Raw genomic sequence first — 25,419 nt, 5'->3', positions numbered from 1 at the left:
TTTCCCCATATTTCTATTGTTGTAACAGATGACCACAAACAGTGGCCTAGAACAACATGAAATTACTGTCTCACAGTTCTGGATATCAGAAGTCCAGAATCGGTCTCACTGAGCTCAAGTCAAAGTTTCAGCAGAGCTCTCTCATTCTGAAGGCTCTGTGGAGAGAATCAGTTTCCTTTTGTTTTGGTTTCTATAGGCCACCTGTGTTCCTTGGCTCCCGACTTCTTCCTCAGATTATCTCATCCTCTTGATTGCTTTCTTTCTTTTTTTTTTGAGATGGAGTCTCTCTCTGTCGCCCAGGCTGGAATGCAGTGGCACAGTCTTGGCTCACTGCAACCTCTGCCTCCCAGGTTCAAGTGATTCTCCTGCCTCAGCCTCCCAAGTACCTAGGATGACAAGCGCCCACCACCATGCCTAGCTAATTTTTGTATTTTTAATAGAGATGAAGTTTCCCCATGTTGGCCAGGCTGGTCCTGAACGCCTGACCTCAGGTGATCTGCCCACGTCGGCCTCCCACAGTGCTGGGATTACAGGCATGAGCCACTGTGGCCAGCCAACCTGTTGCTTTCATCATCACGTCTCTTACTACCTGTTCTCATCTCCTGCCTCTCTCTTATAGAGCCCCTTGTAATGACACCTGGCCCACCTGGATCATCGAGGATACTGTCTCAATGCCTTCATTTAGTCAAAGCTGCAAAGTCCCTTTGGCCTATATACTTTTGTGTATAAAGGAACATTCCCAGGTTCTAGGAATTAGGATGTGGGCATGTTTGTGGGGACCATTGTTGAGCCTACCGCAGGAGGAGCATTTGAAATTGCTGCATGGCATTCTGTGGTATGCACGAACCATAATTACTTAGTCAGTCTCCTTGTTTATGCACATTTAGATGGTCTCCAGCTTTTCCCACTCATAATCTTGCAGTGTATATCCCTGGACATAAAGCCTTATGTGCTTCCAGATTCACACTTCTTGGATTAAATCCCTAGGGGAGATTTTAGAAAAGCAGGCGATCTGCCTCTGACGAATGCAGCCTCTGGAGCCAGGCTGACCACCTGAGTTCCCAGCCCAGCTGTCCTGCTTGCTGGTGTTGTGGCCCCAGGCAAGTTGCTTTGCTACTCTGGGCTTCAGTTCTTATCTGAAAATGGGGGTAGTAATGGGTTGTTGGGAGGATTGAATGAGTTAATACTTGCAGACTACTTAGAATGTCACCTGCTACATAGTCAATGCTCAGTGAGTGTTAGTTTTTGTTATTTTGGATTTGTTGGACCAAAAGTTTTTAGTGTTCGTTTTTAAGCGTTTAATACATATTTGAAAATTGCCATTCTAAAAGGTTGAGTTTTTTTTTTTTTTTTAATATTCACCAGGAACGTATGAGAGTACTTATTTTATTGGATTTGTTGACTTAATAAACATGATTTTTATTCTACAGGGGGTGCCTCATTTTTTCTGTCAAAATATCACTTGATTTGTTGAATGTAAATCATAGAAACACAGGTTAATGTTAGCAGAAATTTACCATGAATCTTATCAGGAATTCTGTCAATTTCCTAGAATGAGATATACTTTTAATTTCCCTTTAACTAGCTCAGTCCCATCTTTGGATATCCTTCTACATAACAATTGATGAGTGTAAATCTATCTGACATGGTATGTGGTTTGGTTTTGTAGCAGTGAACAGCACTGACTGAATCCAATATAAGAGGCTTAGGATGCCCCTGTCACCACATTTAAAATACCCCCAGGCTCGTGCATCCCTGGCAGGTGAGGCTAAATAAAGAACTTATTTTTTCTGCCTGCTTTGGAAACAGGCTGAACCTAACAGGAAGGCTGCACGAACAGTATGAAACCTTTTTTTCTCTGAAGCATGTGCGAGTAAATTGCAGACCTGATACTCCAGTATCCCCCAGTATTTTAGTGGGCGTATCTTCCAAGCAAGGACCTTCTTACATAATCACAGCACAGTTGTCAAAATCAGGAAATTAGTTTTGATACATCACTACCATCTGATCCACAGGCAGGCTTATTTGGGTTTTGCCAGTTGTCCCTGAGTGCCGATTACAGCAGATGGATCCAGTTTGGATTCATGAGTTGCGTTGTCTCTGGAGTCTCCTTCAATCTGGGGCAGTAGCTCAGTCATTCTTGCCTTTCATTACCTTGGTGCTTAGGAAAATTCTAGGCCAGTTGATTTTGTAGAATGTCTCTCAATTTGGGTTGGTCTGATGTTTCTCATGATTTGATTTCAGGTTGTGCATCTTTGTCAGGAACCTCCCAGAAGTGATGCAGGCTCTTCTCAGTGCATCTGCTCTTGTAGACCTGGCTCCATTTGTCCCATTGCTGCTTCCCTTGGACAACTTGCTGGAGCCTCCCCGCTGTAAAATGACTTTTCCCCTTTGAAAAGAGAGATTTTGTTGGCCGTAAGGCATTTTGAGATGATGTAAATATCTCATTCTTCTTCAAACTTTATGTCATTGTGGACTCCTGTTTTCCTGTTTTATTCCATGAATTGGGATCTGTTATATTCATTATTTATTGCGATGCTCAGATTGCCCCGGATTTGGTTAGTGGGGGCCCCTCCAGACTGGTTTCCGTGTTCCTTGGACACTTCCCCATCATTCTGTGAGCCTTTCCTCACCGAGTGACACTGTTCCAAACCCGTCTTATTCTTACCCTACCCAACCTGGAACTAGCTCTCTGTCCAAAGAGCCTGGGTTCTTTTAGTGGAGAGTGATATTTAGAACCAGTTGTGGGCACTAGGTGGGCTCCTTGCTATTGGGATTTCGCTGCTGCCACACGCTTTTGGAGATAGCTAGGAAATGTATGTAGCATGTACACATGCACTTAGATTTCTTTCTTTCTACATCTGTTAGTCTATGTATTGAAAACCTTAAATGCAGACCAGCATTTATCATTTTGTTCTGATACTGAATGGTTCATTTATATTTTTCTTTTTCATATTTCTAACTTCCTTCTCTGACAGTAAGAAAGCTCCATCCCATTATATGTAAAATATTTATTTGATCAGACAGTTTCACCTTCACTGCTATCACCCCGTTGCCTGCGTGGTGCCTTCTTCACTTGCCAGGCTCTGACCCCCTCACCTGGTGCCTCTCCCTTCACATACCTTCCTCACTCTGCTCAGACTCGAAGACCCCGTGGTGGGCTTCTGCCATTCTCCCATGAATTCCTACCTTCTTGTCTTCAGCAGAATTCTTCAGAAAGCGAAGAAGAAAAGGCAGAGTTAGCACTCTTTTTAGAAAGTGCTTTTCTTGGGCTGAGTGCAGTGGCTCAGGCCTATAATCCCAGCACTTCGGGAGGCCGAGGGGGTGGTGGATCACCTGAGGTCAGGAGTTCGAGACCAGCCTGGCCAACATGACAAAACCCCGTCTCTACTAAAAGTACAAAAATTAGCTGGGCGTGGTGGCGGGCGCCTGTAATCCCAGCTACTGGGGAGGCTGAGGCAGGAGAATTGCTTGAACGGGGAGACAGAGGTTGCAGTGAGCGGAGATTACGCCATTGCACTCCAGCCTGGGCAACGAGAGCAAAACTCTGTCTCAAAACAAAACAAAACAAAAAAGCAAGCAGTGAAACTCCATCTAAAAAGAAGAAAAAAGTGCTTTTCCTTAGGTGTGTGTGTCTGTATCTGCATGTGCATGCTCTGTCTGCCTATCCTGCTGCTGTTTGCCTGCTTACCTCTCAGTGGTGAGCCTGTCTTGGGAAGTGTGCCCATCGGGTTTGCATTATGTAGTGAGAACCAGGAGGGACCAGTCATCACAGCTGAATAGATGTATTAGACCCTGGAAAGTGCAGTCTGTGCTTGCAAAGCCTCACGGACTTGTCTAGTGAGTCAGTGGGAACAAGATCTCTTTAGGCCCAGGCCAGACGTCGTGGCTCACGCCTATAATCCCAACATTCTGAGAGGCTGAGGCAGGAGGATCTCTTGAGCCTGGGAGTTTGAAACCAGCCTGGGCAACATGGTGAGACCCCATTTCTACCAAAAAAAAAAAAAAAAGAATTAGCTGGGCATAGTGGTGCTATTGTAGTCCCAGCAACTACTAGGCTGAGGTGAGAGGATCGCTTGAGCCTCAAGAGGGTGAGGCTGCAGTGAACCGTGATTGTGCCACTGCCTTCCAGCCTGGGGGACCAAGCGGGACCCTGTCTCAAAAAAAAAAAAAAAAGGCCCAGGAGTTCGGGGTTGGTAACAAGCACAGCCTTGGGGACCCCAGTCCCTCTGCCATCATTTACTGGTCTCTTGCCCCCATTTCGGCATTTTTGTTTTCCTTAAAGGAAATTTACATTTTGAAACCACCTTATTCTAGGATTGGGAAACTATAGAAACTTCAGGATCTGTTGCCATATTTTTTGAGCCATAAATCCTTTGAAATAGTGTCTTGTTAGAGCCTGGAATTTAGCTCACCTTTTAGGAACACAAGCAGGTCCACGAGATCCTAACACAGCAAGGGGTGTGTCCTTGTCCCTGTCATTTCCAGCCTCATCATTCATCCCCATGGGATTTTTACACTTGAAGGCACCTTCCTTCCAGCCGCTGGTGGTTTGGTAGGCTGGAGCAGGTGGGCTGGAGTTGATAGGCTTGGTAAAATGCAGTCTCGCGGCCAGGCTCACCCACTCACTAGTGTGGCCCTTTTCCAGAAGGGACCAGTTACTAAACTAGTGGTCTCTGTCTCTTCAGCTTGCCCACCTTCCTTTTGCAAATTGTTTCCCACAGATTTTGGTTTCCTTCTGACTTTCCTGTGCCCTCTGTCTTTTGCCATGTCTGAAAGAAAAGGTACTGGATTGCCTGGGATTCCACCCTAAGCCATGCCCTAGACCCTGAGGCTCATCCTAAATTGAACATGCTCAGAGCTCAGCTCTTGCTGGTGTCTCCCAAGCCAGCTTCCCTGCTGTCTTCCCTGTCTCAGTTAGGGGCAAGCTCCACTGGTCCAGTCGGGCAACCAGCCTTGGTGTTGCCATGAATCCTCACTTATGTGCCCCCCACATCTGGTGGACAGCACATCTGTCACTTCTGCCTTCATATCTGTAATATCATTGCCTCTTACCACCTCCCCTGCCCGCCCTGGTCCAAGCCAGCATCTGCGCTCCCTTGGCTCGTTCTATACAGAAGTCCTCCAGATGCTCCCTGCCTCAGCCTGTGCCCCCTTCCACACCGCAGCCAGAGCGACTGGGCTAAAACGCAAGCCACACGTGCTCAGGACTGCCTCACGCTTTCTCTTCCCATTCAGAATCAGAGCTGAAGTCCTTTCTGGGACCTGCAGGCCCTCCCTGGGCTATCTCCCCCCTTTCCTCGGGTTTCATCTTCGGCTTTCCCTTGCTTCATGCTGGCTTCTTTGCCTTTCTTTCCTCGCACACACCAGGAATGGTCCTTGCCCCAGGGCCTTTTCACTTGCTTTCCCACTGTCTGGATTCTCTTTCCCCAGACCCTTGGCCTGTTTCCTGCATCCGAAGGGCCTTCACTGAAAAGGCCCCTTCTCAGCAGCTGCTGTAGGTAGCGCTGTAGCAGAAAGCCAGCTCTCTCCTGACTTGTTGTGTTCCTTTTCTTTGTTTTTTCCTACTTATTTTTATTATTATTATTATTATTATTAAGATGAAGTTTTGCTCTTGTTGCCCAGGCTGGAGTGTAGTGGTGTGATCTTGACTCACTGCAATGTCTGCCTCCTGGGTTCAAGTGATTCTCCTGCCTGAGCCTCCTGAGTAGCTGGGACTACAGGCGCCTGCCACCACGCACGACTAATTTTTTTGTTTTTAGTACAGATGGGGTTTCACCATGTTGGCCAGGATGGTCTCGGACTCCTGGCCTCAGGTGATCCACCCGCCTTGGCCTCCCAAAGTGCTGGAATTACAGATGTGACCCACCGTGCCCAGCTGTGTTTTCTCCTTCCCAAATGTAGTTTTTATCACCATCTAAATACCGTATGTTTTACTTGTCTTAGTTGCGGTCTGTCTCCCTGCACTGGAAGGTAAGCTCCATGAGGTCAGAGATTTCTATGGTGTTTTGTTTATTACTCTATTCCTACTCCTAGAGCAGTGCCTGGCTTTTAGTAGTTTCTCACTAAGTGAGTTGGATGGGTGAACACAGGAGCTCAGCAATCTCATCCTTTGGCTGTGTTTTATCTCTGTGCTGTTCACTGCCATTGGATGGAAGAGGTCTGCATTTCCAGTTGTTGGCTGGGGTGTACCTGCTTGAGGTCCTCTCCGCCCCCCTCATCTTTCAGCCTCTCCAGACCGACCCCTCTTTGCCTCCCTCCTCCGGCTGGGCGGTGCTGATCCTTGCATGTCTTCCTGTGTTTACAGCGTTGCCATCCTTGGGATGCTCTGCTCCTCCCTCCCTCACGCCCATCTTTCAGTCCTGCTGAGCTCAGATTCTTCCAGAGCTGCTGCAGTGCCCTCTCCCCAGCAGAAGCCGCCTCTTCACAGCCTGGAGAGAACTGTGTGTCAGTTCAGCATCTGTGACCCTGGATGCCTGCCTCTCCTTTGGCATTTTCATTTCCTGCATTTTGTTTAGTTGTGTTTGGCTTCCTTAAATTTAACTAGATCACACTTTGAAGGTTGTGCCCCGACGCGCTCGTAATCCGTGTTTGTTCTGTAGTACCTGATAGTATCTTAAGTTGGTAAGTACTCTAAAATTGCCTGATCTAATGAATAAGTTAAGGTAAAGTGTCTTATGATAATAATTGCCTTCTCCGTTTTCCAAAAACCCCAAGTTTATTATTATTTTTAATTTGGGGAAGAACTGATTACCTTAGAGGTTTTTTTTCATTTATTATTATTATTTTTTTTTTGAGACAGTCTTGCCGTCACCCAGGCGGGACTGCTGCAGTGGCACAATCTCAGCTCACTGCCGCCTCTGCTTCCTGGGTTCAAACGATTATCCTGCCTCAGCCTCCCCAGTAGTTGGGATTACAGGCATGCACCACAATGCCCAACTAATTTTTTTTCAGTAGATACGGGGTTTCACCATGTTGGCCAGGCTGGTGTCCAACTCCTGGCCTCAAGTGATCCGCCCGCCTCAGCCTCCCAAAGTGGAATCACACTGGGATTACAGGTGTGAGCCAGACACCTGGCCTTTTTTTCATTAAAAAACCCCCAAACCCGGCTGGGTGCGGTGGCTCATGCCTGTAATCCCAGCACTTTGAAAGGCCGAGGCAGGTGGATCACGAGGTCAGCAGATCAAGACCATCCTGGCTAACATGGTGAAACCCCGTCTTTACTAAAAATACAAAAAAAAATTAGCCGGGCATGGTGGTGGGTGCCTGTAGTCCCAGCTAATTGGGAGGCTGAGGCAGGAGAATGACGTGAACCCGGGAGGCGGAGCTTGCAGTGAGCCGAGATCGTGCCACTGCACTCCAGCCTGGGTGACTGAGCAAGACTCCATCTCAGAAACAAACAAACAAACAAACAAAAAAACCCCTTTCTTTCCATTTCTTTTCTTTTCTTTGTTTCTTTCTTTCTTTATTTTATTTTTTTTTTGAGACAGAGTTTCGCTCTTTTTGCCCAGGCTGGAGTGCAATGGCGCGATCTCGGCTCACAGCAACCTCCGCCTCCCGGGTTCAAGCGATTGTCCTGCCTCAGCCTCCCGAGTAGCTGGGATTACAGGCATGTGCCACCACCCTGGCTAATTTTGTATTTTTAGTAGAGACGGGGTTTCTCCATGTTGGTCAGGCTGGTCTTGAACTCCCGACGTCAGGTGATCCACCTGCCTCGGCCTCCCAAAGTGCTGGAATTACAAGCGTGAGCCACCGCGCCCGGCTCCATTTCTTTTAAAGGCAAGTATCTGCCTAAGTTGTAAGAGAACATCAGCCATCTGTTCTGCATGGGCTGTGTTACAAGTTCTTACCTAAGAGTCTTTACCTTTGAGTGAATTATTTTAGAACAGGTTGAATTAAAGTTGATTTAACCCAGTTGGATCTAAGATTTTTCTCACTACTATTACTTACTTATATTTGTGTTACATGGAGCCCACATGTGTCACAGATTCTTTAGCTTGAGGCAGGAAAGTTTTAAGAGGCTTTTTTGTTTGTTTTTTAAGTGGAGACAGAGTCTCACTGTGTCACCCAGGCTGGAATGTAGTGGTGCACTCTTGGCCCACTGCAACCCTCCAGGCTCAAGCGATCTTCCTGAGAAGCTGGGACTATAGATGCGCCACCATGCCTGGCTGATTTTTAATTTTTTTTTGTAGAGATGGGGTTTCTCCATGTTGCCCAGGCTGGTCTCAAACCCCTGGGCCCAAATGATTATTCCTTCCTTTTTAACAGCAACATCAAAAAACCTGCCTTGAGTGAGGAACCCATTTAATAAATATCTTTTAAATATATATTCATTTACTGTGCTATGAGAACTGTTATTACTGGCTTTTATCTTCTTTGGCCAGTAGTCTTTAATTAAGCTAGATACATGCTTCATGTCATTATTTTCTTTGTACTCCACTGCTGGATGTATCAAGCATAAAGAAACTGAGAAATAGGGGCTTACTCCTGAGTAAACTTCTGTGAAACCTGTTAGGGTGGCTTTAGGTGCCCTCTGCTTTTCTGGTCTTTCTGTTTGGCTCTTTGTTTTTGCTCGTGCAGTTGGCATTCTCGTTGTTGTTCTTGTCAAGGTGGATGTAACTGCTTTAAACTTTCACTCGTCTCAGATGAGTTCCACGTCTCTTAGTTGCCAGTGCCAGTGCCAGAGATAGACTTGTTTTTCAGGATCAGTTGTTAGTACAGTAGTGAGAGTCCCTACTTAGTAAATGTAAAAACATCATTTGGATATTTTAACCCCTCACAGTACTTTTATCAATGTTTTTCTACTTGCAGAAGCACGTGTTGATAGTTCCAGAAGCCAAAAACTCGGAAGCACCAGTTTCTGCCAGAAGAATGAGTTTTACAGCTTGAAGTACCTTTCCTAATAGATGACTAACTCCTTGTCCTTAATGTTTTCTCTTTAAATACAAGTAGTGAGCAGACATGGTGGCTCATGACTGTAATCTCAACACTTTGGGAGGCCAAGGTGGCTGGATCACCTGAGTTTGAGACCAGCCTGGACAAAATGCCGAGACCCCTTCTCTATATTAAAATCCAAAAATTAGCTGGGTGTGGTGATGCATACCTGTAGTCCCAGCTACTTGGGGGGCTGAGGCCGGAGGATTGCTTGAGCCCAGGAAGTTGAGGCTGCAGTAAACTGTGCAGAGATTGCGCCACCCACTCCAGCCTGAGTGTCACAGTGAGACCCTTCCTCAAAATAAATAAATAAATAAATAGATAAATAAGAATAATAAAATCCTAAGTAACACTGGAAGGCCTGTCTGGCTTCATTTACGCATCCCCCACCCTGCTGGATTATTTATGCCCCAGGTATGGTCTATGCAACTGATTTTTCTGGGTATGTTACAGCCAGCATTGTTCTTTACTATTGCTCTGTTTTCATTGTGAAGAATGGCAGTTTTTCTTACAATTAGATGTTTTGGAAGATGTCAGTGCCCATGTGTAATTTAATATTCAAATGACATTTTTCTTTAGCAATAACTTCCCTCACAAACTGTCCTCTCATGTCACTCCAGTAAAGAGATAATCTGGTTTTATAACACATTTAGCGAGTTATATTTTTTTAAGTGTGAGGTTTCACACTTAAAATAGATTTCAAGACAGTAAACCCTTTTATGCTCTTTTCATAGAATTGGTAGAAAATATTTCAAAATCTGTAATGTTAAAGCATAGTGTTTCTTAAAGAAGGTGTTAAATATCACTTATATGGAAATTCCTTTGCTGTTAGGTATTAATGTTACAGCAGAAAGTAAGGATGTATACCAAGCTTTTGCCTGAAAACTTCATGAAATTTGTGGGAAGTAAAAGTGCCAACTGGGGAGATGCTCTGGGGATTGAGTTGAAAGTGATAGGAAATATAGAATCTGAAACAGAATGAAGGATCATCCTGATTCCTTTTTCTCTTTGGCTGCTCGAATGCTCAGGTCCAGTGTGCTTAATATTTTTGGTGTTATTTTGTTATCCTTAGTTTTTTCCATTTTTCTCATCTATTTTATTGTTTTATTTCTGAAGATGCCTAAAAGAATTTTCCCATGAAAGCAGTGAGTAATAAGTAAATAAACATGAAATAATACGTTTCATGGTTGTATGGCACATTAATTTGTCTTAAAACTGGAATATCTCTTTTACTCTCTTATTTATTATTTTAGACATAGGGTCTCACTTTGTTGCTCAGGCTGGACTCAAACTCCTGGGCTCAAATGATCTTCCTACCTCAGCCTCCCAAGTAGCTGATCTACAGGCACCTGCCACCTTGCCTGACTGACCCACCTGTTTAAATTATAAATACAACTAAATCATACCTGGCTATGTCAGTTTGCTACTAATGTCTGTTTGCACTATTTTTTGTTTCATAGATTGGCTCACAGTGGTTGATTAATCAACCCCGTTGGACGTTGGTTCTGTGGTACAAATGGAGTATAGGACTCAGTCATCACGGCCTGAGTGAGAGAAGCCTTATTCCAAGATGGAGAAGAAGCGGAGAAAGAAATGAAAGCCTCGCTTCAGGCTGAACCACAAAAGGCCATGGGATTTAACTTTTATTTACGTTGGACAAGACTGTAAGATGGCTAATCAGTAATGTTGCAGCTTTTAGCCGAAACAAAAATTTACTTCTAATCAAGAAGAAAAAAGTGTGATTTGAACGTATGCAATTTTATGATCATATTCGCTTATGACCATGAAGCTTGTCAACATCTGGCTGCTTCTGCTAGTGGTTTTGCTCTGTGGGAAGAAACATCTGGGCGACAGACTGGAAAAGAAATCTTTTGAAAAGGCCCCATGTCCTGGCTGTTCCCACCTGACTTTGAAGGTGGAATTCTCATCAACAGTTGTGGAATATGGTAATGATGTTGTCTTAAATATTAGGACCTCCCATCCTATTTTTTTCAAGTTTACTTAATATAAAATTAGCTATTGCTGAAGAACATGTTCCTCTTTTCTAGAGTATATGTCTTTTTTTTTTTTGGAGACAGAGTCTCAATCTGTCACCCAGGCTGGAGTGCGGTGGCATGATCTCTGCTCACTGTGACCTCTGCCTCCTGGGTTCAAGCAATTCTCATGCCTGAGCCTCCCAAGTAGCTGGGATTATAGGTACCTGCCACCGTGTCTGGCTAATATTTTGTTTTGTTTTGTTTTTGAGATGGAGTCTCACTCTGTTGCCTAGGCCGGAGTGCAATGCTGCGATCTCGGTTCATTGCAGCTTCTACCTCCCGGGTTCAAGCAATTCTGCCTCAGCCTCCCGAGCAGCTGGGACTACAGGCACCCACCACAACTCCCAGCTAATTTTTTCTATTTTTAGTAGAGATGGGGTTTCACCATCTTGGCCAGGCTGGTCTCGAACTCCTGACCTCATGATCTGCCCACCTTGGCCTACCAGAGTATTGGGACTACAGGCATGGTGGCTCATGGCCTTTTTTTTTTTTTTTTTTGTATTTTTAGTAGAGATGGGGTTTCAGCATGTTGGCCAGGCTGGTCTTGAACTCCTGACCTCAAGTGATCACCCTCCTTGGCCTCCCAAAGTGCTGGGATTACAGGCATGAGCCACCATACCTGGTCTTCTGTAGTGAATTTCCAATGGGTTGACTGCACAGCTCATGAATATTAACTTTGCGTAAGTTTGTTTTCCCAGTAGAGTAAGCTTATATGATACAAGGAAATTGACATGAATTATTTACCTACACCTTCTTTTTTTTTTTTCTTTTGGAGACAGAGTTTTGCTCTTGTCACCCAGGCTGGAGTGCAGTGGTGCCATCTCAGCTCATTGCAGCCTTGACCTCCCAGGCACAAGTGATCTCCCACTTCAGCCTCCCAAGTAGCTGGAACTATAGGCACCTGCCACCATGCCCAGCTAATTTTTTTCTTTTTCTTTCTTTTTTTTTTTTTTTGAGATGGAGATTCACTCTTAGACCGCTCGGCCACGCTACCAGTCGGCTGAGATGGAGATTCACTCTTGTTGCCCAGGCTGGAGTGCAGTGGCGCCATCTCAGCTCACCACAACCTCTGCCTCCTGGGTTCAAGCCATTCTCCTGCCTCAGCCTCCCGAGTAGCTGGGACTACAGGCATGCGCCACCACACCCGTCTAATTTTGTATTTTTAGTAGAGACTGCATTTTTCCATGTTGGTCAGGCAGTCTTGCACTCCTGACCTCAGGTGATCCTCTCGCCTTGGCCTCCCAAAGTGTTGAGATTATAGGCATGAGCCACTGTGCCCGGCCTGCCCAGCTAATTTTTTTTATTTTTTGTTTCACCATGTTGCCAAGCCTGGTCTTAAACTCCTGAGCTCAAGCAATCCACCCACATCGACCTCCCAGAGTGCTGGGATTACAGGCATGAGCCACTGTGCCCAGCCTACTCCTTGATTCTTTGGAACAGGTGCCATTGTAGTTGGTAAGGATGGGGAGCTGGAGGTGCTGAATGTTTATGTTCTAAAGTTTATGTGAAGAACTAAGCAAACAGTGTCACTTAATCCACTCTGGAATTTTGCTATTGTTTTCATTTTAAGAAACACTAACTGAGCATTCAGTTCTCTGAATTTTTTTCCTGTTTGAAAAAAAATTATATGCATTTCTTTGTTGTGTATTCAGACTTCTGTAGGTATATGCTTTTTAAAAAATATCACAGGTATCTGGTTTTGAATGATGTATTCTGTGTGGTTAGGTGATTCATACAGATATTTATTTATTTATTTGGGACAGAGTCTTGCTCTGTCACCAGGTGGGGGTGCAGTGACGTGATCTCAGCTCACTGCAGCCTCTGCCTCCCGGGTTCAAGTGATTCTCCTGTCTTAGCCTCCCAGGATTATGGGCGCCCATCACCACACCCAGCTAATTTTTTGTATGTTTAGTAGAGATGGGGTTTCACTATGTTGGCCAGGCTGGTATCAAACTCCTCACCTCATAATCTGCCCACGTCGGCCTGGCAAAGTACTGGGATTACAGGTGTGAGCCACCGCGCCCAGCCCCATGTAGATGATTTTTACTCAAAGCTCTGCAGACAGCTGTCTAGGCATTTAAACTAGTCTTTGTGTTTTCCTTTCATCTGCTGTGGGCTTTAAGATAATTTTTGTTTTGCCAGATTTTAGATTAGATACAATGTAGTATATGTTATAATGTATGTGCTTAAATTCTTATTTTTGTTTGTGGTGATTGGTTTCAGAATATATTGTGGCTTTCAATGGATACTTTACAGCCAAAGCTAGAAATTCATTTATTTCAAGTGCCCTGAAGAGCAGTGAAGTAGACAATTGGAGAATTATACCTCGAAACAATCCATCCAGTGACTACCCTAGTGATTTTGAGGTGATTCAGATAAAAGAAAAACAGAAAGCAGGGCTGCTGACACTTGAAGATCATCCAAACATCAAACGGGTCACGCCCCAACGGAAAGTCTTCCGTTCCCTCAAGTATGCAGAATGTGAGTATCGTGATTGTAGGCAAATTTCTGTCTCTGCCATTTACTTTGAAAAATCTCAAACTGCAGAGTACTTGAAAAATAGTACAGTGAGTATCTGTGTCCTTCCACCTAGTTTGCTAATTGTGAACATTTTCCTGGTAGGAATTTTTTAGTTTAGTTTTTTTTTTTAGTGTACAGGGTTGGTGGTAGGGGGGTGGAATTATTTTTTACAAAGAGACCTCGTGCTGTTCTGGTAAAAGAAAATCTGAGGGTTTGCAGTAGTAGATGGTAGTGATCTTTGTTTCTGTTGGAAGTGATTTTTGCCAGCTTCGTCTCAGAGCTTTCAGACTTCAAGGCTGCGGCTGCCTTCTCGTGCTGAAAGACGCATCCTTATGTCTGCTTCTTCCTTGCATTTTGCTTCTCTCTGTGTGTGTGTGTGTGTGTGTGTGTGTGTGTTTTTCTTTTTATTTATTTATTTTTTCAGGACGGAGTTGAGTTTCACTCTTGTTGCCCAGGCTGAAGTGCAGTGGCATGATCTTGGCTCACCGTAGCCTCCAGCTCCCGGGTTCAAGCGATTCTCCTGCCTCAGCCTCCCAAGTAGCTGGGATTACAGGCATGGGCCACCACACCCAGCTAATTTTGTATTTTTAGTAGAGATGGGGCTTCTCCATGTTGGTCAGGCTGGTCTTGAACTCCTGACCTCAGGTGATCTGCCCTCCTCAGCCTCCCAAAATGCTGGGATTACAGGCGTGAGCCACCGTGCCCGGCCCCATTTTTTAAGGCACTCTTGCAAAACATGTTTTCCTTGGGTTTCATTTTGTTTTTCCCAAAGCCTCCTGACCAGCAATGGTCATGCATCAGCTGGATTTATTTAAGTCATCAGCTGTGCACGTGTGAGGGTGGAAGGAATTTGGCTTTTCCTTTTCTTCTCCAGGGCTTAGTCCTTCCTACTTCATTACAATTGGGCTTGTCAAGATAGAGTTTAGCCTCAAATAATAAATTGCATATTTATTAAATGATATTTTCCAAAGATATATATTACCAAAGGAAAAGGATTTTTTTTCCTGTTTATCTTAAATCAGGTTAACAAATTGCTAGTTCTGTTATTGTTTACTCTCATTTCTTTCATCAGAAGGAAGAAGAAATTAAAGTGTTACTCTTCTTTATCTGTCATATTTTAGGCCTAAGAGCCTCTGAGGTTTTGCTGCATTAAACACACACACACACACACACACACACACACACACACACACACACAGAGAAGTTTAATTTTCATAGTAAAACCAGGTGTAAACTTCAGGCATCTGACTTTTTCAGAGCGTTTGCTGCTACTCCAGATGTTATGTATTATTCTCCTTAAAAAGCAGTGACACCTCAGAATAATCCAGGAAGATAAAAGCCAGTCAAACCTGATACAATTAGCCAAATGTATACATTGTGGTATTTTACTTGACTTTATTTTTACTTCAGTTATCTTAAAGAGCTCTAGAATGTTTTAGGAGACACGGAGTTGCCTAATTTTAGCACAAGAATCCTAGACTCTCTGGAGGTGGGATTCCCTTGGACACCATCTCCACTGCGTGTGTCCTGGGTGCCTGACACCCCTGTGAGGGGAAACTTGCCCACGTTGCACGCCCATACCCCTTGAAGTTAGCTGTGACCTTCAGCAGTAGGCGCCTTTTCCATCTTGAAGCTTCAGTTTTTCTCATTCATAAAATGGAGATGATACTCCCTACCTCACGGGGCTGTCATGAAGATAACACGAAGTAATGCATATAAGGAAAGCAGTAGAGTGTTCAGGATGTTGTAAGTAACCAAATGTTAACGATTTCTATGGCTCTTGTTCATAGAAGGTTTTGCTTTATGCTTTATTTTGGGCTGACACCATTCTCACTTTGGATCCCACCCATTTGATTCTATCCCATGGGCCGTAAGACAAAGCCTACCTGTTTTCTACAAGACAATAGTTAAAGATACGATGAAGATAGCTGTCTTTTTGATATTTGAAGATACCCATGGTGTGTTTCTTCTGGCAATTTTTTCTCTCCAAGCTAATCCCCAGTTCCTTCCATAGTTACTCAGATGACATGATTTCAAGTCTCCTCATCATTTTAAGTGTTTTCCTTTGAATGTACTAATTTTTCTCAATTGTTCTAAAGCTGTGAAGCCCTAAACTGAGTATAATACTGGAGGTGTAGTCTGGCCTGTGCAGGGGCGAGCAGAGCAGACCCCTTCCTGGTCTCGGTGTTGCTCTTCAGTCAGCACCTCCAGCACCGTCCTGTGCTGTTGACTTAAAGATCAGACTTAGCATAGGAATTTCAATTAAGAACCATTTCAGCTGGACTGTACAAATATTTACTTACCAGAATTGACGTGACTGTATATGCTTCCAGGTCCCTGTACTTACATGGGTGTCGTTTGGTAAGGCTGGAATAAAAATGACAATGATTTGTTTTAGAAACAGAACTGTATTAGTATTATAGATTTTATCTTCTTAAAACTGATTTGAAATATGACTTGTTCATTGTAACATGGTCTTTGAAAGGTAAAGGGAAAACTCTTAGGCCATTTCTGTGCTATTTCCTTTTTCCTCCGCTTTTTAAAAATAAAGAGACTTACAGGTGGTAAAATTCGTCCTTTTTATTTTTATTTACTTATTTTTTTCGTCCTTTTTAGAGTACAGTTTGGCAAGTTTTGGCAAAAGTATACCATCAAATATCCACCAACAAAATCAAGATATGGAATAATTCCATCACCCTCAGAAATTCCCCGTCTCTCACTCCTTTGTAGTTCTTTTGTTTTTTGAAAGGTGAAATTCTAGCAGATAAGAATATTGAGAATATTGAGCAATATATGGTTTTTTAAAGTCCTGTTGATATTTGATGCTCAATGGGATAACATGGCTTTTGCCTACCCCAGAAATCTAGTGAAACTTCTAGTGAAAATAAAACTCCATGAATGCTTAGGGTCATTTTCTTTAACTTCTCCCCTTTCTGGTTCAGTGAGAACAAGTTGCTGATGAAAAATCAGGTTTGTCTTTAGTGTTAGTATCACAGTTAGCTTCTTAAAATTATTATTATTTAATTTAATCAGTCTTTCTCTGCCTTACATTGGTTAGAAAATTTCAAGTAGAGAACTATTTAGGAATAATATGACAGCTAAATAACATCCTATAATTATAATTGCATTGAGACTGTCCTAGAAAAAGAAGATAATCCCACTTTCCCTCAAACAGAATGGCAAATGGTAATCCTCGCTGTGTTTGGGATAGTTTTGCCTGGTGGGTATCATGTTTTGCTCTTCTGTTCTGACCTTCCTCTCCCTTGCCTCTAGCTGACCCCACAGTACCCTGCAATGAAACCCGATGGAGCCAGAAGTGGCAGTCATCACGTCCCTTGCGAAGAGCCAGTCTCTCCCTGGGCTCTGGCTTCTGGCATGCTACGGGAAGGCATTCGAGCAGACGGCTGCTGAGAGCCATCCCGCGCCAGGTTGCCCAGACACTGCAGGCAGACGTGCTCTGGCAGATGGGATATACAGGTGTGTGCTATTACCCAGGGAAGGTGCGGAAAGTCCAGACATCTAAGAATTCCGTGTTCGGGACTGCCTAGTGCGAAAGCCCTGCAGCCTTCCACTTCTAACCTTCTTACTATTTGTTGAGCTGGAAGGTAGCCAAGTACTCCTCGTCTTTGACTCCTGTTATGCCAGGCATCCGTTTCTGTGGCTTTTCTAATTGACACCATTTGTGTCTTATTTTTGTTACCATTTCTGAGGTTAGAAGGGGCAGACTGTGGAGCACTTCTCTCCTGTTGACACATACACAAACGAGCACAGCACTGCCGGCTGCTGGCACTTCTTGGGGAAAGATGGTCCCTGATCTGGGCAATTCCATGGAAATTAGTTTATCACTTGAGTTTGGTGCCCTGAATGCAGAGTGACTAAGTAATTGACTATCAACCTGCTAATGATTTGTTTGGGAACAGGAAGCGGTGTTAATGATCATGTCCTGTGAGATAAAACTCAGAACAATAAGGGTTTTTCCTTTGCTGATTCATCATGACAAAACATTCCTGTTTTATCTAATATGAAGATTTTTACCTTCTAAATGTAAACCAGTTTCACCTGCTCCCAGGAAATCTCGGTTTGCCTAGGTGTCTTTCTGGTATCTCCTTGACTTAGGGACCCTTACCTCTCCTTTGATCTCCTTGGCACCCTGCCCTCCAAAATGTCTGAGATACTTCAACTTTTAATACCTGGTGGACTGGCATTTCATTAAAATGTGTGTCTCCCATGGTTTTACCTTTTTAGAATGAGAACTCCTTCACAAAACAAGTTTTCTAATCATCAGAAATAGTTTTTTATTCCCCCCAAACCAAATGGTTTCTGATTTTGTGTGTGCATTTTTTAAAAGTAGCATTGATTTTTATATTTATCTCAGTTTAATAGATTGTTTAACATAGTACTGATACGTACACAGCCCTTTTTCCAGAAAGACATTACCCTCTTTACATTGGTTAGCTGTTAAGTCATACAGGTATTCTATATTTTTTCTAGATACTTTCTAGAATTTTTGGTCGGACAGGCCAGTTGTATTTCACATTGGTGTTGATGGCTTTGGCCAGTATCTGGAATAGACTTAACTATTCTAGAAAAGTGCACGCTGCAGTGATTTTTCTTAGGTGTGATGAGCCCCGTGTGGTGTTAGTTGTTCCTCGCGGCAGCGTTTGCTGTTTTATCAATGAGGTGCATGGAGTAAATTGCTGTCCTTGTCAGGAATAAGAATGGTTCCCTCTTTTCCCCTTTTCTGTGTCCTGCTCCTTGGCTGTGTGGTTTGTGAGTGTTTTGCAGGGCCTCTGAGAAGGGGGGGTGGAGACCTGTGATAAACTGCCAGAAGGAGAGTATTGGTAGGTGCCATCCTGGAGCCTTGAGAAGCCCGCTAGGAGTGGAAGGGGTGGTTCCATCCTGAGTGCTAGTGGCAATTGAGGAGGGTCTAGAAGGATTTTCTGCTTATCCTTAAATCTTATTTGGCGACAGATGATGGCATTGTTCCTGCTGTCCTCTTTGCTTGGCCTTGGCTTAGCTGGCTGACCCTGGGAGCAGCTGGCCTAACTTTTTTGCTCTGAGCAGGCTTTGGCCTTCCACAGGATGTCATTTTCTGTGGGTCCCAGGAAAGAATGTATTTTACAGGCAAAATCCAAAAAGATGATTTCTTCAGACATGATTGTGTTTGCTTTCTTTTCCGAATAAGGTGCTAACGTAAGAGTTGCTGTTTTTGACACTGGGCTGAGCGAGAAGCATCCCCATTTCAAAAATGTGAAGGAGAGAACCAACTGGACCAACGAGCGAACGCTGGACGATGGTGGGTCTCAGTGGCAGTGAGAACGTGGTCATATGTGGACGTAGGACATCACTCCGTCCTCTCTGATTGATTGAGAGTGTGTTTAGTGCATGAGTCCACAGTCTGTCCAGCAACTATTCAGACAAGCCCAAGTTGTTACTGTGCCTTCTGTTGCGGCAGAAACTGCTCTGAATACCTCAGAGGATGTCGGGAAGTAGCGCTTCAGGAGAGAGTGGGGATGCCTGGTGCGGGGGCAGCTCCCTGTCCGGAAGAGCGTGGAGGTGGCTAGATCTGGAAGGGGTGCTTGTGCCAGTGATGTCCAAGGGGATCATAGAGCGGCAGCAGAGGCCCTTCTCTCTCCAGCACTTGGAAATGGAAGGCTGTGAAACTCATGGCCTGGAATGTTGCATCCTGGCACTTGCTATCCAGTATGTTTAATGGGATTGTTTTCTTTATGGACTACAGGGTTGGGCCATGGCACATTCGTGGCAGGTGTGATAGCCAGCATGAGGGAGTGCCAAGGATTTGCTCCAGATGCAGAGCTTCACATTTTCAGGGTCTTTACCAATAATCAGGTAGGTGTTTTGAGGACCCCTGAAACTTGAGGAATTCATACTGAAATGTAAAAAGCAGAATCACTGGACTTTACACACTTACGTAAAAGGAGTGCACGTCAGTGATGCTGAGCCATTCATACCGCAGCACACATGCCCAGTTTACTGTTCCTCTGCCTCCTGGGTAGCTCCACCCTTCTCCCACCAACCACTGTGTCAACCTAACTTGAACACTGAAGACCCTGCTGAGGCTACTACTTACGATTCTTTGATTTCCCTTGTTTCTTCTCTACCTCCAGGCTTCCCCAGACCTCTGTGCCCTGGGTCGGGTGTCTGCATGATAGAATAGAACAGTTGCACGTAGAATAAGTGTGTTTGCCTCCCCGATTGGGTTCCTACCACCTTCAGCTGTTTTATTTACCTCTGTGTCCCCACACCTGGCATTGTGTTGGGTAATGTGAGTTTACAAGCCTTATTCCTTCACTCTTCATTTGGAAACTATAGAAAAGGGAGAGGGTCCTAGTATTTGTTTCTTTTTTCATCATTTATTTTTTAAGGTTAATTTTTGAATATTAATGCATAGCTCAGAAATGTCAAAAGGTAACACAGTGAGGCCCCCACCCCTGTCCCTGTCCAGCAGGTTCTTTCCTCACTTGCCCGTGTCTCTTGTGTGATGATGTTCCTTTCTTACACCTCCTTCTAGAATTTCTTTGGTGTATGTAACAAAATATAAATACGTGGTCTTTTAAAAACATAATCTTAATCATTGCATTGCTTCTCTTCCTACTGTAACCTTAATTTTATATTTTTAAAAAAGCAACAGCTGAAGGTGATCCACAAAGTAAAGTACCTTTTGTAAGGAACATAGGAGCACTTGAACATCAGAGGACTAATACTATGAAATAACTGTTACCGCTGCCGTTTGTCCTTCAGTCTGTTTAGGAATGAAGAAGGTTAGATAGATAAGTTGAACTATTCCAAAATACTTAACTTCATAGAAGTGCCTTGGATGAGGCCTTTTACAGGAGAGGAGAGGGGCAGTTGGAAGCATGGGTGTTTTCTAGGAAGGCATTCTTTGTGTGGAGAGCTGTGCATTTCACCTGGAGAGACAGGCCACCTGCGGAACACAGCTGTCTCTTCCTTAGGTTCAGCTCCAAGGACTTAGAACTTCTAGGTGTTGTATTTTACTCTCCAGAGCATTATGCATACTCAGGATTTATTTCTGGTTTTAAGTTAAAAAAAAATTGAGGGAAATACTTTATGATTTTAAGAGCCTTAGAAATAAAAACTGTCCTAGCTCTTTAAGACTTGATTGAAACACTAAGCAGACTGTTTTAATATTTAACTAGGTATCTTACACATCTTGGTTTTTGGACGCCTTCAACTATGCCATCTTAAAGAAGATTGACGTGTTAAACCTCAGCATCGGCGGCCCGGACTTCATGGATCATCCCTTTGTTGACAAGGTTTATGGAGTCACTGAGGGTTTGGGTGACAGCTCCTGCTCTTTTCGCAACCCAACTTTGCATCATATCTAGTGTGTTGGTAGCTTTTCATCCAGGTGGTGACAGCTTTGTGAGAACAGATGGCTAATGACGTGCGCTTCAGTGATGTGCATGTCATAAATTGAGTGGGTTAGAGGCCTTAGAGTAGGTGTTTATAAGGAGCACATGGTGCCTTGCTGGTTCTTTTTTTTGTATTTTTTTTTTCTTCGAGATGGAGTTTGATTCTTGTTGGCCAGGCTGGAGTGCAGTGGCGTGGTCTTGGCTCACTGCAACCCACCTCCCAGGCTCAAGCGGTTCTCCTGTCTCAGCCTCCCAGGTAGCTGGGACTACAGGCGCCTGCCACCATGCCCGGCTAATTTTTGTATTTTTAGTAGATACGGGGTTTCACCATGTTGGCCAGGCTGGTCTCCAACTCCTGACCTCAGGTGATCCACCCACCTCAGCCTTTCAAAGTGCTGGGATTACAGGCGTGCGCTACCATGCCCTGCCGATTCTTTCTTACCTAAACATGCAATTTGTGTTTTCCTGAAAGTGACTAGAAAGTCAGCATCTGCTCTGTGCGCTGCGTGCTTCTCCGTCCCGGGTGGTATTCTCTAAACCTGCAAGTTGCCAGCACATCCACCTTTATAATGGTTCAGTGCTGCTTTTTTAGAACTGTTTTTTGATGTTGTGTATGGTTGTTTTTGGTTTTTTTTTTTTTTTTTTTGGACAATTATACATTAAGAGTGGTATACTTTCATTAAATAAATGCTCATTTTGTAGGTGTGGGAATTAACAGCTAACAACGTAATCATGGTTTCTGCTATTGGCAATGACGGACCTCTTTATGGGTAAGTAGCCCCAGCAGGGATGACCTTGCGGATTTTTTCCCCCTTAAATAACTGAAAAATTGTTATCTGTTTGTGTATCCACCTATGGTTACCTGTTTATATCTGTCTAAAACTTTGTCTTAAGGATGTTTTCCTCATGTAAAAAAATGCTGTAGGATGTATGATGAACACCCAGGTACTCACCACCCACCTCAGCAGTTGTCACCTCAAGGCCAGTCTTCCTTCTACTTATATGTCTTTAAAATTTTGTTACAAATAGTAATTTAGAAGCCTAAAGTTTTTATTCTACTATTTTTTTTCCCCAAAAAATCAATCAGAAAAGTGAATCTATTAGAAAGGGATTCTGCAGTGTTGATGAGATCTGTGTGCGAAGCACTGGGGTAAAGAGGCAAACGGAAGAGGTTTCTGCCTATCTCTGAAAGAGCAGGTGCGAGCACAGTGACACTCGTTCACGGAGGAAGCGCTGGCGGGCCTAATGGCAACATGGACAGTGCTTTGGGAGTTGATGAGAGGGATCATGTAGGAGGGAGGCAGGGAGGACGGTGTCGCAGGGGGGCCTTCGTGCTGAACTTAAGCAGCACAAGATGTGAAACATTTGCCACTGAATCCCAGCCAGTACACTCCTGTCTGGTTCGAGGTCTCAGTTTTCTTTCCAGCAGCAGCTTCGTTTTATTCTCTAGATAATATTTATAAGTCATTTCTTGTGCTCAGTTTCTGTAGGATGCTTTACGCAAATCCAGGGTGTAATAGGAGGTGAAGCTATGTGAAGTTCATGTTTGTATATCTCAGAAAACGTGGATATTGGCATTCATAGGATTCTAGCCTGGTAGTTGAGTAAATGATCCTAACCCTCATTAGAGATCCAGCGTTCTGGATTTTTCTGTGGCATCAGTGATACGTATCAGGAGCCATAGATGCGAGTGGCACGAACATACCCTTGCTGTAGCTCTGCCGTGACAAACTCCAATTATTAAGTCATCTCGTCAGGTGTTCTTGTCTCCTTTTTAAATATTCGTCCCATTTTTGATGTCCCCACTCATGGCTGGCACTCACCAGTTCAGAGTCACCGGGTGTCAGTGTTTCCTAGCCTGTTTTCCTATCTGAGTCTTTTCCCACCCCAGCTCTTCCAGCATGGACAGGGATGAAAGTAGGTGTGAAAGCAGACAAGTCCGACCTGCCGCTTACGGCTGAGGCACCGTCACTTCTCTGAGCCCCAGCTCCCTCACCTATCATGGGAGCAGAGAGCAGCCCGCATGGTGCCTGTGAGGCTGAAATCAGACAGTGCGGGGAGGAGAGCACCATGAATGCCGACGATGCTCTGTGAATGACAGCTGCTCTCTTTCTGTTTTGTGTGTATTTCTACCATTCAAACATATATTCTAGCAGTTTTCTAATCAAGAATCTGCAGCGGATTATTATTGCCTAATAGATGAAATCCACATTTTTCTTTTGGTTTTCAACGTCTTCAGTATTCTGGGCTGAATTGCAAACTTTTTCTATAAAGGGTCAGATAATGAATAGTTTAGGCTTTATGGTGTGAAAGCAGCTGTGGGTGATCTATATGTAAATGAACATGACTGTGTTCCAGGAACGCTGTATTTGCAAAAACAGGTGTGGGCCTGGTTTGGCCCATGGGCTGTAGTTGGCCAGCTCCAGCCAGAATCTCGGTTCACCTTGATCTTCCACTTCCCCACACACACCTTCCTGGAATAAGTGTCCGCCTTCTGTTTCTTTCAGGTCTTCCGCACCCCGTCCCTCTGCCCGTCTTCCTGGCCACGCCTGTCTGGATTCTCAGCTCTTTCACATACTATTCTGACTGCTTTCTCACATGCTGGCTGCCGTTCTGAAACCCTGTGGCTTTTGTGGGTGGTTGCACTCGATAGCTTCTTATCAGAGTTGTGAGTTTATAGTGGGTTGGAGGAGCAGAGCCTTGCAAGGAAGGCCCCGTCTCCACCTTGTTTGTACGCTCGTGCTGCCTCACACAGACCTGGGCACCTGCTGGCTGTTGCAGTGATGGGACATGGCATATGATCACAGCAGCCCAGCTTGTGGCGGGTGTGGTTTTTTCTGCTCGGGCATCTGGTGGGACTCCTCCCAGGGCTGGTCTGAGGACAGTAACGTGCATATGTAAGCTCCTCTGGGAGCGAGGCACACATCCTCCGGTCCGCTTTGCTGTGGTCTCTTTCTCTGGGTCCTGCGCTCTGTGGTGCTAGCGAGCCTGCAGCCGCAGCTCCCTCTTTTTCAGTACCAGCAATGATTTCTTAATGCCTTCTCTTATTTTTTAAGAGTTTAAAGTACACTAAGCATTATAGGGATTGACAGGTAGAGGAGGGTGGAAAGGTGGTATTTTTTTGGTCACCTTCGGTGGGAGTTTCTATCAGTGACTTCTGTACCAACCTCTGCTCCTTGTGTTCCTGGGAATGTGTAAACATCTAGCATCAGTCATCAGAAAATCATTATTGGTTCCTCTGAATGCTGGTAGGATATTGGTGGCCAGTGGGCTGAGAAGGCAGTACCATTTTGTCTCGGTGTGTTGGGAATTGTCAGCTAAAAACACTCTAGAAGGAGAACTTCATGCTGCTATTATCTTGTAAGCCACTTGGAATCAGTTGTAGTTCTTGAATTGTCAAAGAGTTCATTTTTTTGGTAGTATAGCCATAATAGATAAAACTTAGCAATGCAGTTTTATAACTGAGTGTCTCATATTTTCAAATAGTTCACCTTTATCTTGACTTTGTGGTTTACACATTTTTGCCATTATTTATTTCACTATAATTTCTTTGCAGATCTAGTGCACTTAAGGTATTAGAGACATCTAAGGAGCTCAAGATTACAGAGTAATGATAGTCCTTCCACAGTTCCCTAGGAGGAGGGTAGAACAACACCACAGAAGGTCAATTGAAAACTTACCACTTCCTGACCTTGGCAGATGCAAATGTGTGGTTACGGTTTCTTCCCAGAGAAGTGTGTGATTTAGTTGGGGAGTTAAGATGAATGTACTGGGAACAGTTTGAAAGTGATGTGAGAATGAGTCATTAGATGATGAACTGTGATCATGTTAAGTGTTGTGAAGTTCAAGGCAAGTACAGATCCTTAAGGCTTGGATTGCTGGAGGGAAAAAGTGAGCCTTGAGCCTCACTTTTTAGCCCCAGTGTGCCAAGTTGACAGGGAGGAGAAGAAAGGAGGGGCGTTCCAGGTGAGAGGGTGTAATTGGAGCACAGTATGAACGTGGCAGGGTCATGCGTTTCACAGGACAGCCGTGAGGAGCTGCACACATCTTCCCGCAGAAGCAGCTCATACAGTCTTAGATTGTTCTGGGAGCATTTGCCCTGGTTTGAATCATCCATTTTAAATTATTTCTCTTGTTTTTCTTCTTTTCTTTTGTCTTTTTTTTTTGTCTCAATATAGCACTCTGAATAACCCTGCTGATCAAATGGATGTGATTGGAGTAGGCGGCATTGACTTTGAAGATAACATCGCCCGCTTTTCTTCAAGGGGAATGACTACCTGGGTACACTTTTCTTTGCTAAATAACTGTATTTAGCTGGACAGACTACTGTGGTTAGTGGCACCGGTTGTTCATGAGCCGTGGGGTGTATTTGTAAGTGCACAGACACCCTCACATTCCCAGGTGAATAGCTGGGGCTGTGAGTGCCTGCCCAGCCATGAGGACGAGAGATCTGGCCCCTTCAGCATCTGCCCCTTCACTCTGGCAAGTGCACAGCTGCTGTGATCATTCTAAGTGTGTCTCCCAGTTTCAATTAT

The 25,419-nt window shown here is 44.3% G+C and overlaps 1 protein-coding gene across 1 annotated transcript in view; it reads left to right on the top strand.

The window, feature by feature from the left end:
• Positions 1 to 959: 959 nt before the first annotated feature.
• Positions 960 to 25,419, top strand: part of MBTPS1 (membrane-bound transcription factor peptidase, site 1) — a 62,232-nt gene continuing 37,772 nt past the window's right edge. The window contains exons 1-9 of the mRNA XM_011971284.1: positions 960 to 1,100; positions 10,395 to 10,880; positions 13,194 to 13,451; positions 16,764 to 16,967; positions 18,676 to 18,786; positions 19,231 to 19,340; positions 20,669 to 20,785; positions 21,587 to 21,654; positions 25,063 to 25,165. Coding sequence (XP_011826674.1) covers positions 10,712 to 10,880; positions 13,194 to 13,451; positions 16,764 to 16,967; positions 18,676 to 18,786; positions 19,231 to 19,340; positions 20,669 to 20,785; positions 21,587 to 21,654; positions 25,063 to 25,165 — 1,140 coding nt within the window. The 5' untranslated portion in view covers positions 960 to 1,100; positions 10,395 to 10,711. The remainder of the gene's footprint in view (positions 1,101 to 10,394; positions 10,881 to 13,193; positions 13,452 to 16,763; positions 16,968 to 18,675; positions 18,787 to 19,230; positions 19,341 to 20,668; positions 20,786 to 21,586; positions 21,655 to 25,062; positions 25,166 to 25,419) is intronic.

This window comes from Mandrillus leucophaeus, unplaced genomic scaffold, assembly GCF_000951045.1.
Source record: "Mandrillus leucophaeus isolate KB7577 unplaced genomic scaffold, Mleu.le_1.0 Scaffold10, whole genome shotgun sequence".
Lineage (NCBI taxonomy): Eukaryota > Metazoa > Chordata > Mammalia > Primates > Cercopithecidae > Mandrillus > Mandrillus leucophaeus.
Note: the sequence above shows the minus strand (reverse complement) of the source record. Positions and strands in the feature narration are given on the sequence as shown.